Here is a 14,571-nt window from a genome sequence, read left to right as displayed (position 1 = left end):
AATCCTCTCCTTTAATAATCAAATGCTTATAAATCACTCATAAAGACAGACGTAAGAGGAGCACATATATAAAATATTTTGCATAGCGATATTGAATTTGTGATGATTCTTGTGGACAAGTGTGACATTCGTAAGATTTTGCTTGCCTTCATTGAACCAAAATTCCTGATGAACATTTATTCTTTTTAGTCAAATTATCAAAATGGAAAATTATGTAAAAGTGAAGAAAATCGGTGAAGGCTCCTTTGGAAAAGCACTTTTAGTTAAACGAAAACACGATGGAAAACAATGTGTTGTGAAAGAAATTGGAATTTCTAAGGTAATGTATACAAACTCTTTGAAAACAAAATTTGTGTTACTTTCTCACTATTGATTTGACTTCTTGATGCAGTAGTATTTCTCCAGTCTATGTTTAGCCAATCATTTTTTAGATGTCTTCAAAAGAAAGGGAAGAGTCTAAGAAGGAGGCAAGTGGTTATTTGTTTCACTTTATTTACTTATTGAATATGTACAAATGCATTTAAAATAAAGAGGTTAGAGTTTTTTTTCTCAAGAAAAGTTTCATTGCTGCGGATTCTTTTTCTTTGAAAGAATCTTCACAATTCATTTTAAAAGATATATTAATTGAGTGATGAAATTATTATTTTTTCTTTTATTGGAAAATATAAAAACAAGTAAGTAATATTTAACAATTAATTTGTGTCATTAATATGTGTTCTGTTTTTGCTATTTTTTGTCTTTTGACTTTATTGCCGTCAAACTGTTCTTCCCGCACAACATAACATGTACTACTCCTATTACTCACATTGGCACAAAGGCAAGGTTAATTTTTATTTATCTGTTGAGCCTGTGTACATAGTGTTTTGAATGAATTAATTGGTTTCCTCTCCTTTTTTACAATTTGTTTATTTCCAGTCTCCCCATTGTCCCATATTCTTATAATAAAAAAACATGTATTTTGCTGAACTGTAAGAACAACTTAAAAATAAACTTAGCCTCAACTAAAAAACATCCAAGCTTAGTGAAATTTTATGTACATAAAAAACAATGGGTAAAATATGTTTAAGATTTATGGTATTAAAAAATACTGTTGTGTTTAATATTCATTCAGCTTCAACAAACTCCTTGTAACCAGTATCTTTTTCATAGTGGGCAGCTGGAATTTCTTCTCTTATCCTGGCAACGTGCCAAGATGAAATAACCACCCTGTATCCTCTGCTATGTGATAGGCTGTAAAGCAAAAAATATTCTTTTCATTTCTTTAGTGCAATAAAAAAGTATGAGCTTAGAATGTCAAAAGTAAAGCCCCTTTATGAACAGAGAAAAGTGAATATTTTGTGTTAATTAATTTTAAAAATACGAAGAAGAGCTTGTTTCACAAAAGATAGCACATATTTCACATTATGAGAAACACATACTTTGTAAAAAAAAGGAAAAATTTAAAAATATAAAAGAAAGCATATATACAATGAAAAACGTCTAAACAAGTATAGAATATCAAAAGTGAAAGAAAAAGATTTAAACTACTTGTTATTCATCTTTTTAACAAATTGAAAATTTTTCTTATACCTTCAGAATGATATAAACGCAGATTTTTATTCTATTGCTAACGGCATAATAGAACAATTTTTGACACTACACCAGTCCAAATTTTCTAAATGACTTGTGTTGCATTTATTTTCCACTGTTATTTCCATTTTTGTTAGATCTTTTTTTAAATACTCAGGCTCACAAGTTATAACCTTTCTGATCTCTGTTCCCTCTGTTTTGATACTGAATTAAATTAACAGGGTTATAGAAAAATTAAATTTTTTACAGGACTCCTTTCACTCCTTTAACGATCAAGTACTTCGCTTAAAAAAACTTATAAAAAAAATTACTTTTAAGGCTAAAATACACGGTAAGTTTAAACGGGCTGTTTAAATGTAAGATAAAAAAACTTACCATGTAAACAGCAAAGATGTACAACTTTTTTTGGTTTTATAAGTTTTTTTAAAAGTTGGACATGTTCAAATTTTGCTAAGTTTTTTCTATTGAAATTAACAAAATGGTTAATGAGCTATTGTTTAAACTAAAGATTTGAGCATATTTTTTTTTAATTTCTAATCAAAATCGCTTTTTTTCTTTCAACATTTACTCTGCTGCTGCTATAACCATACTCGCAACGGAATATTTACGTGTTTTTCTTTGGTATTCATTGTGAAAGGAGAGTTTTTTTAAAAACTTATACATTTTATCTTAACGTGTAGACAGGTATATTACCTGCAACAAAACTAATAAGTTTTTTCTTACAACTAAACAGTCTGTTTAAATTTACTGTGTTTTTTACCCTTTAATGTATATATATAAGATCACATAATGTATATAAGATCACATAATACGAGCATAACACACACACTATAGTAATTATAACAATTTCTTTGAGAAATTATGTCTGGAACTGGATTTAGCTGGTTTTTGCTAAGCTATCAAGTTTGTTGCGACAGAAATATTTAAATCATTATGGATGAAAACAGTGTTGTGTATCTATCCCTTTTTTGTTTTTATCATCTAAAAAAATGTTGATATCAGTTTGCTCAATGGTAATTGATCCGTTAACCTTTGAAAAGCATGAAAAAAAAACTTCAGATGTAATTTTCGCTAAGGACTGTAACTTTTCATCTAGTTTTTAATCCATTCTAAACAGAACATACATCATACTGCCTCCGGGATTGTCCCAAATGCTGAAAAGTTAAGGACCCAAAGTGCAGATCTCAGGGAAAAATAAAGATCTTTTAGAACCATCACTGCAGACATGAGGGACTAAAAGGGCTAAAATATGAATACCCCAGACTTTACTAAAGAAAACTAATAGTCAACATAATATAAATGTTCTGTGTAACCCAGCATTAGATAAATTAGTTTAGATATAATATGTTTAGCACAAATAAAAATAAGCTTACTCTCCAAACAACTTTTTGCTGTATTTTTCTTACATTAGGTTAAAGTACTGTCACAGCTCAAACACCCAAATATTGTCAGCTATTTAGAATCTTTTCAAGGTAAACTTTTTTCTTCTTGAAATGCAAATAAAACCTATGAGAAAGTATTTAGAAAATATTCAACAATCTTTCCCCACATTTGTCATTTCTATAGGTGTTTATTGTTAATATTTTAGGTGATGGAAATCTTTACATTGTCATGGATTATTGTGAAGCAGGTAAATGCTAATATGTGTGACAATTGTAGTTTTAGTCTCCAGTTGACAAATAATTATTTTCCTTTAGTACATGCATTTTTTTTATTCATTGTATGTTTGTTAATTGGAACATACACAAAGACAAAACTCTGTGTATGTCTTACAATACGGTTTCTCAAAAATATTTAGCCTTTTTTGTGTGAGATACAATGTTTTTGGTAAAGGATTGTGTTCAGTTAAAATTAACGGATAATGTTCAAAATATTTTAAAATGAGTCTTCTCAGCAATCAAGTGAAACTTAACAGAGAAGAAAGTACAACAAGCTAACTGAAAAAATGTTATTTAGAAATATTTTATGGTTATTGTGGAGAAGTGTTTTTAAAATGTAAAATTGCAGTAAAAAAAGTATGCTCACAGAGCGAAAAACGGATAAAAGAAAAGTCAAAATACAAAATGCGTGATATCTATATCCATGACATATCCATGAAAAACATCCTGCCTTCAAAAATGGCTTCTTATACAAAACTGTTTCCAAAAATATATGTAAAAACTTAAACTTTCGTTTTTGGATGTAATATCTAGACAATAGTTCATTTTTTTGACAAAAAAAATCTTTTGGATAAGCATGCAACCTTTGGAACAGTAGTTTTAACGACCCCATAACTTGGGATTTGCATGTCGGTTTGCAATCAAATTTTTTGAGTAAACATATAGGGCCTATACAAGTTTACTCAGAAAATGCCAAGTTGCAGATCTTAAATTATTGAATCATTGAATCACTAAAAAAATTTAGAGGCCTGGGTCTAGCAAACGAATGTCATTTTGCAAAAAAAAATCATGTTAATCAATTTACCTTTATAATATCCTTGCATTGCTAAAGTTTTAATGCACACCCCTTAACAGGTCTAAAATTACTGACGACTGCAAATGTCAAAATTTGCTAGTACTTAAATATGACATCATAATTTATGCAGCATAATTAAATCCGAAATTCTTAAAATGTGAGCATCTTGAGAACGAAAAGAGCTTTTCAAAAATTTAAAAAGACTTGTTTACCAACTTTTTAAGGCCTATAATATAAGTCCAACATCATTTTATACCTCCAGTTCCCATTAACTTTGTAAACGTAAATCAATAGTTTTATCATTACTGTTGCATGAGGAAAGATCTATGCCCAATGAGCCAAAACTGTCTTGCTTCTAATGTCGTGTATAAGGCAACGATAACATCCAACCTCCCCAACTATGGCGAAAAAAAGTATATTGGTCTCTGTCAAACAGCATTCAAAAAACGCTACAAAACTCACAAGACTTCATTTGCATATCAAAAATACGAACGCACCACAACCTTGTCTATGGAGTTTTGGAGAATCAAGAAGCACAATGGAAACCCCAATATTAGTTGGAAAATCTTAAAGACATACAGATCATCCATGGAAAGTGTTTCATGTCACATCTGCTAGGAGGAAAAATACCAAATCTACCCTGATAACAATCTGCTCAATAAAAGAACAGAAATTGTGGCGAAATGCAGACACATGAACAAATTTTATCTGGCTACTTACGACTCATGCGACTGACGTCATTTTTACATCTTTTTTACGTCCATTTTTGATACCATTGTATTGCAACTTTTGTGGTTAGGTTTTATTACTACTGAATATTGTCGTCCGTGTGACGGCATGAAACTATTAGTTTAGAAAATACAAACTATTGTTTTCTTTACTTGTGTATTCGCTCTGTTGAAACAACATTGAGCACTTTATAAAGAAAGAACCTTCAACGCATAGTTTTATCATTAGAAAACTCATTGTTTTTTTAGTATAAATGTCTAATAAAAAATATGGATTTTTTGATACAAAAAGGTATACTGTAAACCTTAACTCTATTCATATCAGGTTTTTTTGAACATATTATGACTGGGAGTGGATTTTGCCCCCTCCCTTTTTCTATATAAACTTTAGGCCATTTATATTTGAAAGGTCGTTCATTGTAACACCCGCCTTTAGCAATTTGCAAGCGTCGTCACCGCGTTTTGTGTGGATAAAATACTCATTAAAAACATATTAATTTCACCTGTTTTGTAGACTGAGACTGAGTTTATTCTTCAACGAGCAGGAGATTTAAACCAGAAACCACTTTTTAAGACCAATACAACTTCCATGAACAGAAGACAGAGGGGAATAAGATATAAGAAACTTATTTTATTTGCAAAATATCCATGTATCTACTGCACCACACATTTCTGTTTGAAGCTATAAAATGATAACACACGAACTCTCAAATATAGATGACCTTATATAAATTTATTGAACACAATATTTTCTTTGACAAAATGCCAAAAGTTGTTTAAAAATTCAATATTTGGGTTGAATCTGAAAAAATTGTGAAATCAGGGTAATCACATGTCAAAACTGTCAAAATGACTCCTTTCAAAAAATATTTTACTTCCTAAGCATAATCCTACAAAAAACACTATCAACTTTTTTAAAATTTAAATTTGAACTATTATTTGCACAACATGTTTCATTTTTTAGGAGATTTATATCAACATATTGTTAAACAAAGAGGAATACATATGGACGAAACAAAGGTTCGAAATAGTTTTACTAAATTTTTTTAATGATATCTGTTTAATGCAGATTGTGGGGAATTCATTTCAATATTTTATAGGTGTTGGACATATTTGTACAATGTTGTCTTGCCATTAAACATATTCACGATAGAAAAATTTTACACAGAGATATAAAAACACAGGTAAGTTCTCCTCTGTTCCAATTTTTATCTGTTTACAAAATATTCTAAATCGCCTTGTTTCTTTCTCTTTTTAGAATATATTTTTGACTAAACATTTTATAGTTAAATTAGGAGATTTTGGAATTGCTCGTGTTCTAAAAAGGTGACCAATTGTTTTGTAAATTTGTTCAATACTATATATACTTGTTCAATACTATATATACTTGAAGGGTAAATATTTTACATTCCAATATGCTCAATTTCTAACTTACATTTAGTACAATGGAATTAGCACAAACTTGCATAGGAACACCTTATTATTTATCTCCCGAAATTGTGGAGAACAGACCCTATAATAATAAAAGGTAAGACCAATGTAACTTGGAAAACTTAAAAACTTAAAATTTTACGACAAATATATACTCATAACCACCTCGTAAGAAGAAACCCTGATCTAAATTTTAAAAATACCTTCTTACAAAATGTCAATTTTTGACCTATGTTTTGCAAGAAATTTCTAATGAAGATTAACATAAGTTTCCGAGACTCTCTTATTGAGTCTAATAAAACTGATTTTTGAAATTTTTAGATATTTATTTATAATTATTTTATCCATACAGGTATTTAAATTTTAGAGGAATTTCTTCTAAACATAAAACCATATTTTCTTTAATTTCCTTTTTTTAATTTTTGTTCTTTTTTATGCTTTAGTGATATTTGGAGTCTAGGGTGTGTTTTATATGAATTGGCGACGTTAAAGCATGCAGTAAGTTTACTTGTGATTTGCATTACAACGTTTAGGTGTTGTTCCAAGACGTACATTTTTTAATAACAATTTTTTTTTGTTATCTTATAGTTTGAAGCAGGAAACATGAAGAATCTAGTTATGAAAATTGTAAGGTGTGTATTATTACATCCAACTCATGGACAGATTATAAATGTTACACTGAACATAAAAAACATCAAGCTATTTTAAAATATCCTATTCAATTCTTATGCTCTCACATTTCTATTTAGAGGTTCATATCCGCCTGTACCCAACAGATATTCTTTTGAGTTGCGATCCTTGGTCGCTCAATGTTTTAAGAGAAGTCCTATGTAAGTTTATATCTGACATCTCTGTTCCAAACATTTTACTTTTTTAGACTACTCAGGCTAACAGAAAATTTAGGAAGTGTCAGGAAATGTTAGCAATATCATAGGATTTATCATAAGATATTATCAACATGCTTTTGTTAAATTTACATTTTAGAGTAATTCAAGCTTTGTTAGGAAATCTGTATCAGTCTAAAATGTCAGAAAATTTAAGTCAAAATGTAAGGAATGTAAGGAAAACAAAGAATTGATTTTGAGTTGACATCTTGCTATTTCTTCATGCGTTTTCCTTAGATATTTATTCTAATGTCTTTTTTTTCTTTTTCAGAGAACGACCTTCTATCAATTCCATATTAAAAAAACCAATCATTCAACAAAGAATTGCGAAATACCTCTCACCAGAGGTACTAAACATGAAAAAAAATTACTATGGAATTCTTGTCGATATATATACAATAAAATGCTGTGCTAATAAGTGCTTTTATTTTCTGTTTAGGAGTTGGAATCTGAATTTAGTCACACTGTGTTACATCGAGAAAAGTTTAACATGGCAAAGCCATATCCTTCATCACGACCTCTATCTGTAGCTGTATTAAAAAAACCACATGCAGGTGTAGATTTCGTCTGTTTATGTAACAACTTTACATGTAACTACTCTACGTATAAGTGTGAAGTTTGGATTATATAGAAAAAAAATGAAAACTCTTTAAACTGCCTATATCCTTTTGTATCTGAAAAATACTTCTAGAAATTTTTGGAATATTTATCTATAAAAACCTACAATGTGTTTCCGTGTTAGCAAAAAAGTTATTCAGTTTTCTTTTGAAATAATAATAACTTCAAATCCAATTAAATTCATAATGAAATTACAGCAAGCTTAAAGTGACCCACTCATCATTTATATCTATGAATTTCCAGGAAAAAGGTTAGCTGGTCCTGCAGCCGTTTATGGAGTTTCTGTTGCGAAAAAGCCTGTACCGGTTCGGTAAACATATTAATTGTTGTATATGGTAGTGCTTGCTGAAATGAATATTGATTTATTTAAAACCAGAATTTTTTTTTCATTTCAGAAAACCTCTCAGTGTACTACAAGCAGCTGCAAGACAGAAAAAAAGTTCAGAGCAGGTACGTTTGCTTTCATTTTTTTGTACTAGGCTATATATAGTTCAAGTCGTCGACAAGAAGTACTTAACACTATTGTAGGTTGTAAAAAATTCATCGGACAAGCGAAGGGAGATTGATGCACGCGAGAGACGCAGGAAACAATTACTTTCCCAAGAACAACAATATCAGGATTATATGGCGAAAATTCAAAAACAGCGATGGGACAAACAACAGGTAGTTAAAAGTTTATTTTCTATTGGTTTGCATTGCTTAAGTCAAACCTTGTTTTAAATGTGTTTATGTTTAAGGTAGCTCATATGAATAGAGCAAGAGAAGTTGGCTGGAAGAATGTCCTGAGCTCAGATGAAAAGGTGATAATATCTTAAATGAACTAACTTTTGTTCTTAGTTTCTACAAATATTTTTTTTCAAGCAACCGTCTTATCGTATAAATTATTTAGAAATTGAAAGTTGAAATACCCCAAGCTATCAATGCAGTAAGTAAAATCAATGCAGTATTTTTTTTCTAGTTCTATTTTACCTGATTAATATTTTTACAATTAGGCATTTCCAATGTCATACCTTTAATCTTTTCTCCTCTTGCATTTGTCAGGCGAAAAATAAAGATGTGATGAAGAAATATCAACCTCAAGCTAATATCGAAAAACATCTAAATAAACAACACCCTCAATATGAACAAAAACAACAGCAACAACAACATGCAGAGGAAAAACCAGTCGCAAAACCGATTAATGCATGGCAAGTGTCTGAAGAAGCTAAACATAACGCGTGTGTAATTTATTACGTCATTTTGGACTTTATCGTTTCATATCAAATGTTTTCTTCATTAAGTAGCTTTCGTTGATTAGTTTTTCAAAGACGATAACGCATAAACTTTTTTTCACAAATCAGATTGTAGGTTGCCAAAACTGAGAAAGTTTATAATGTATTAAAATTTTAAATGAACCTTCTTTAAGCAAAGCTAACATTAAATATTGTTGTTTAGTTTCAAAGCAGAAGATGCAGCTGAACGAGCAAGGGTGTTGGAAGAATTTTGGCAACGCAAGAAAGAAGCAGCAGCATATAAAGCTCGTGGTAACCAAGACATGTATGGGCGTGTGAACGTGGTAGTAAAACAAATTACCTTTATATAATTAATTCTTTTCCAATTATTTCATCAACTTTCTTGTTTTTCTTTGCACTAGGTGGCGAAAGAAGAAAATCCATTATTGCAATTCCACATTGAGCAAAGTAAGCAAACACTATAATTGCCCCCCTCTCTCTTCCTTCAGCTTTCTGAAGTAATGCTTATTTTAATTTAGTGGCTGCTCAAAAAAAAGGACACGGAAGAAACAAACTAGAAGTGGTATGTATGTGTTAAGTTACTCCATAAAATTGGGAATTGTTTTTTTTTTATTTATAACCGCGTTGTTTTGAAATAAAGGGAAGATGTTTGTTCCACTTTTTTGAATTTGACATTTTTAGTTTTGTCATTTTTGTCATTATTATCAATTTTTGCATACTCAAGTTATACTTTCTTTTAATTCGCGTTACACTTTAGAAACAACTTGCACCAGGTTTCCTAGTTTTGCTGCATTAATATAACATCCGCGCAATATTGTAATAAACACGATTTTGAAACCCCTTCCTTCTTTTGCTATGGAGAAAATAACCTAAAACGATTTTCTTGTATTGTTTTCTAGGACTATTTAAAACAGTTGGAAGCAATCCGTAAACAGAATTACATTGAAAGAAAGAATTTACAATGTGGTGGTGATGGTAAACTTTATGTACACAAAAATGAGAATATTCCCGATCCAAGGTATGATCCAGATGCAAGAAGGAGAAAGATAGAAGCATTAAAGGTACGCAACTTTTTCTTTCAATTTATTTTATCAGAATTGTTGTTGATGTTGTCGTCAGAATGCTTTGTTTGATTAATGTGTTTTATCCTGTAGGAACAAGCTGAACAGAGATCTGCAATGTTACGTCAGCAACTTGAATTGAGAAAGAAACAAGTTGAAGAGAGAATAGAGAAAGAACGACAGCAAAGATTGGTAACTTTATTTCGTGATATTTTTTGTACATTATTCTTTTTCCAGATTTTTATCCTGTTCAAAATGTAGCTAAAACTATATTCAACGTACATGAGCATAATTTTTTTATAATTTAGAAGGAGAGGAAAAATCAACCAATCGCAAAACAAGTTGCTAGGTTTGGTGTGAAGTTTTTTTCACATTGTCAAACCAATGAATAATTTCATTAATATTTTTGGTGTTTTACGTTTAGGCCACTGCCAAAATTGAATGAGAAAGAAATGAAGAAAGGTAGGAACCGTTCTTCATGTTGGCGTAGATTCTCAATTTTCTTGCTATGAAATCATTTTCAAGGTTTCTCTGAAAAAGAAATAGCAGGGTGGTCATGTGTCTGCACGAGTTCCGTTATTTTATTTTCTAGAAAAAATCGTTACTCCTGCTGTTGGTTTGGAAACAGCGATGAATCAAGTTGTAAAGCCTAAACTTTTTCGATCGTGCTCAGAGGTGACTGTTTATGGTAACTAGTGTGTCTGAGTGATGTATTGTGGTATTGGTGTGCAGGTCTTTTTATGAAACCCGAGTATAAGCAAAATTGCGTCACTTCGGACAAGTATTAATAAGAAAATAAAACGTTTAGGGTGACCTTGCTGATCTGGTGAAGCCAGTGGAGAAGGTGCAGCGTAAGAATTGGGGTGGGGTTGCTCCTGTTCAGTCGGCACTGGCTAATATGCCCTTGGAAATCACATCTTCTGCAATGGAAGGTAGGAAAAAAAGTATTCCTTTTTTAAGAAGTAGTCAAAAATCCAAAAATAAAATAATTATCTGAACGTGTTTTTGAACTAATTTTATTAGTTTATTAAATTTCCTGATTCTTGTAATAGCAACTACTGCTGGTAATGTTGAGCCTAATGCAAATCCTTCCAAAGATATGCCATCTCGAAGACAATGGCTACCAGATGGTAAAACACAATTTGTTTCCATGTTACATAATATTGAGCTGAGTGGAACTCAAATGCCTACCATGACCATAAAAGCTGATCAAGAACATCAATCATCAAATCTAAGAAATGGGCTTGGAAAGATTGGAGAAACTATAATATTATCGTCAAAACCTAACCATGTTGACACAAGCAAAACTATAACGATCTCCAATAAAAAGGAAGAACTAGTGGAGAAAATTGCAACCAGTGTGGCTGAGAATAAAACTATAGTTATTTCTAAAGACATGGAAATTGAAAATAACAGTGGCCTTTTGAAAAACGAATCGGATGATAAGACGACAGCACTGCAACAGAGTTTAGAACATGTCAATATTTCGCTGGAAGAAAAACCAGAAAGTGTAAAGGAAGATGAAGAATTAATTGATATATCGAAAAATGAAACGAAGAAGTTTGTTGGAAATCCTCCGAAAACTGCATGGGCTGGCGATGAAGATGAAAAGAAAGAGATAGATGCGAATGTTTCAAGAGAAAGCGATGAGTAAGTCATTTCAGAAAAGTGTATTTCAAAAGTTTATGGTAAATTACGACAATAAAGTCTGTGTTGTAGTTTTCGGTGAATGACTTTAATATCGTTTAATCTTTGCGTGCGTCGTAATTTTCGTATAAAATAAAAATCGTATAAAATAATCGTATAAAATAATCGTATAAAATAAAATATACTCGCAATTTTCAAGCATTTTGCCGTCATTTTCAAGAAGTGAGTTGGAATTTTTGAGTTAGTGAGTTGCATTTTTTATTATTAAACCTCCTTGTTAAACGTAGTAAAAAATTTCATCTTCATAATCTAGTTCCTTTCACACTCCAAACCGTATGGTTGGTTTGCAGACAGGTTGCTATGATATCGAAAAAAAGGTGAGGTGATACTGGAAACAGCATTCTTCTTTTAATTATTTTTACCTTATACTTTTTGTATATTGTATATTATTTTTTATATATTATAAAATAATTTGATTTAGCTTTTAAGAACATGCTCTTTACCAGACTTAAGGAACAATGCTGAATCTCCTGTTTCGTTGAGCATATCATTGGAAAGAGAAAAGTATGAGTAATTTGTAACTGTAATTGGGGAGGTAAACGTTTCCTTATATTGCAAAAACGTTTCTTTTAGGTAGGTAAAAAGTATATAGAAGAATATTTCCTTAACATCTTTATGAATTTTTAGCTCTTTCAAAATCCGTTTAATTTGGAAACCTGTTTGTAGATCTGTTGAAGCAAACGGGGAAAAACTTGCTTCGCTAGATGACAACAATGAAAATGACAGTAACGAATGTGTCATGACTGATATTAACAATGATGATGAAGAAGAGGAAGAAGAAGAAGAGGAGAAGGTAGGAGAAACAGATGACGGAGATGAAGAAGAAGAAAAGGAGAAGGTAGAAGAAACAGATGACGGAGATGAAGAAGAAGAAGAAGAAGAAGAAGAAGAAGAAGAAGATGAGGAGCTACAAAATGAAGAATGTTTTGAGAATGATGACGAAGAAGAAATTGAAGATTTTGAAAGCATGCTGGAATCCATGAGGGATGTTTTGAAAAGCACAGGTGCAGATACTTTTTCACTTTAAAATTGTATAATGAATACACTGAGAATTTTACATCTCTTATCCTTTTTCAAAAGTAATTACTTGGATAACGATATTTCCTTTCTAAATTTTTAGCACACTCACCTGTTTCGACAACAGTGGTTGATAAAGACGATGTGAAACAAGGTACAAATCAGTAACTGTCTATGTGTAAGTAACATGTACAATCATCGTGTGATATTAAAATATGTTTATCTTCAGATGACAAAAATTCTGAAGCAAACATCAATGCTGATGATGCCGAAGATGATAATGATGTTTGGGAATCAGGTACTGTTGCGATCTATTGCAATCTAAAAAGATTCGACTACTGACACAAGCAGAATGTATATTTAGGTCTGTGTCATTAAAAAGAATTGGTGAGGTGTAGTAAAAGTTGTAGTATATGAAAATAAAAATGGTTGATGAAAAATTTTAGAAAATGAGGATGATGAAAACAGTAAGATGACATTAAAACCAAAAGAAAAAGATGCAAAACTGAAAGAAACGTTGTTTTCAAGAATTGAAGAATCAAGAAAAGCACTTGAAGATGAACTAGGATTGGATTTGTTTGTTAAAATATATAAACATGTTCAGGTGAGTTGATGGAAATTCGTTCCTTTTTCCTTCTTCCTCTGGCAATTCTGTTATTATTTGCAATTTGACTGAATTTCTCTTTCCACAAACCATACTTAGCAAACTGAACATTCTTATATCACTAACATGTCGAACATGATAGTGATACAAGAATTTAGAATTTTGACACCTACTATAAAATACATCAATGTACATTTGAAATAATAAAAAAATGAATTAAAATATATTAAGCAGTATTTGCTTTCAATTCGACTTTTTTAAGCATGATAAACCTCCACGTGGTCACACACACGCAAAAAAACTAGCGTCAAATCTTTCCTTAAATTATTTCTTCTTCTTATACTAGTGTTTTCTTTAGACGATACAAGACAACGAGGATGACGAACTTCAGCTAGATACAGTAGAAGTATCCGAACTTCTTGGAGATAAAGAATTTCTATACCAAAAAATTGTCTACTTAGTCATGGCTGACAATGCTTATTGCGAAGGTTGGTGTTGGTGTTTTTTTTGTTTTCATGATTAAAGTTGCGAATTGGACAGTGGTTACAATGAACTTCTGCGATATTTAGGTAATGATGGCGTGTGTTAACCAAGGAAAGATATTCTTACTGGAAATTCGCAGTAACATACGACGAGAAGATGGAGATTCCAGCGAAAATGAGAAGACGTTACTTGTCCATGGAATTAATACTTTCTTTTTGTGAATTATACCTTTTTTGTAAATTTCGGTTAGGTGACAAACTACTCTTTTTGTTGCATCGCTTAACACAGTACGCTGTTTAACTCTCGGTAACTCGACTTAACGAATGTTCGAGTTAAACGTAGCCCCCGTTAAGTTAAATCTACTCGAAAATGAGAGAATAGTGTTCGAGTTAGCGATTTTTTCAAAAACAACATTTGCTAGTAAAAAGTTCAATCTTCCCTTTTAAATTAATTTTAATGCATATCATAAAAACTAAAGAAATTTAAAATCCGAGATTTATTCTTTTGATTTCTTTCTCTGAAGTAAACAGTTATCCAAAAAATTAGCTTCGGGGACTAAAAAATACTCCCGCGTTCGAGAATGGAGTTTTTTATAAAGAAAAATAAAGGAAAGTTCAAAGGACCCAAGAAGTATATAATATTGTTGTAGTAAAATCGCTTTTACGGCAAAAATATGATAATTTGTAACACATTAGAAAAAGCCAAATAAAAACGAATGCTTGTATATATGTAAATTGATTTAAGATAACAATGCCTGAACCTAGATGATCTCTTTTTTTTTTT

At 31.0% G+C, this 14,571-nt stretch overlaps 1 protein-coding gene across 2 annotated transcripts; it reads left to right on the top strand.

The window, feature by feature from the left end:
- Positions 1-165: 165 nt before the first annotated feature.
- LOC130655160 (serine/threonine-protein kinase Nek1-like) lies at positions 166-14,556 on the top strand. Of its 2 annotated transcripts, none has more exons than XM_057457872.1 (37): positions 166-319; positions 432-467; positions 2,981-3,041; positions 3,158-3,199; positions 5,716-5,771; positions 5,852-5,935; positions 6,010-6,077; positions 6,193-6,279; positions 6,626-6,680; positions 6,771-6,814; positions 6,932-7,012; positions 7,338-7,413; positions 7,506-7,620; positions 7,928-7,994; positions 8,080-8,134; positions 8,213-8,347; positions 8,422-8,484; positions 8,574-8,609; positions 8,726-8,901; positions 9,119-9,236; positions 9,318-9,363; positions 9,435-9,478; positions 9,816-9,977; positions 10,071-10,169; positions 10,286-10,326; positions 10,402-10,439; positions 10,570-10,652; positions 10,786-10,909; positions 11,030-11,627; positions 11,938-12,001; positions 12,106-12,188; positions 12,351-12,688; positions 12,805-12,855; positions 12,931-12,999; positions 13,148-13,305; positions 13,664-13,793; positions 13,875-14,556. In XM_057457872.1, exons 1-37 carry the CDS (start codon positions 203-205, stop codon positions 13,892-13,894), a joined length of 3,720 nt encoding a protein of 1,239 aa, XP_057313855.1. In that variant the 5' UTR covers positions 166-202; the 3' UTR covers positions 13,895-14,556. The 2 variants fall into 2 exon arrangements, with proteins under 2 accessions (XP_057313855.1, XP_057313854.1); XM_057457871.1 differs by having other exon boundaries at positions 9,119-9,239.
- The last annotated feature ends 15 nt before the right edge of the window (positions 14,557-14,571 follow it).

The sequence above is a fragment of the Hydractinia symbiolongicarpus genome, chromosome 8 (assembly GCF_029227915.1).
Source record: "Hydractinia symbiolongicarpus strain clone_291-10 chromosome 8, HSymV2.1, whole genome shotgun sequence".
NCBI lineage: Eukaryota > Metazoa > Cnidaria > Hydrozoa > Anthoathecata > Hydractiniidae > Hydractinia > Hydractinia symbiolongicarpus.
Note: the sequence above shows the minus strand (reverse complement) of the source record. Positions and strands in the feature narration are given on the sequence as shown.

What these genes read in the sequence shown, in the direction of transcription:
- LOC130655160 (XM_057457871.1), top strand. Translation starts at nt 203, where the DNA reads ATGGAAAATTATGTAAAAGTGAAGAAAATCGGTGAAGGCTCCTTTGGA. An exon ending in TCCTGAGCTCAGATGAAAAG is followed by an intron (nt 8,485 to 8,573) that starts GTGATAATATCT and finishes TAAATTATTTAG; the next exon opens with AAATTGAAAGTTGAAATACC. An exon ending in GAAGAAACAAACTAGAAGTG is followed by an intron (nt 9,479 to 9,815) that starts GTATGTATGTGT and finishes ATTGTTTTCTAG; the next exon opens with GACTATTTAAAACAGTTGGA.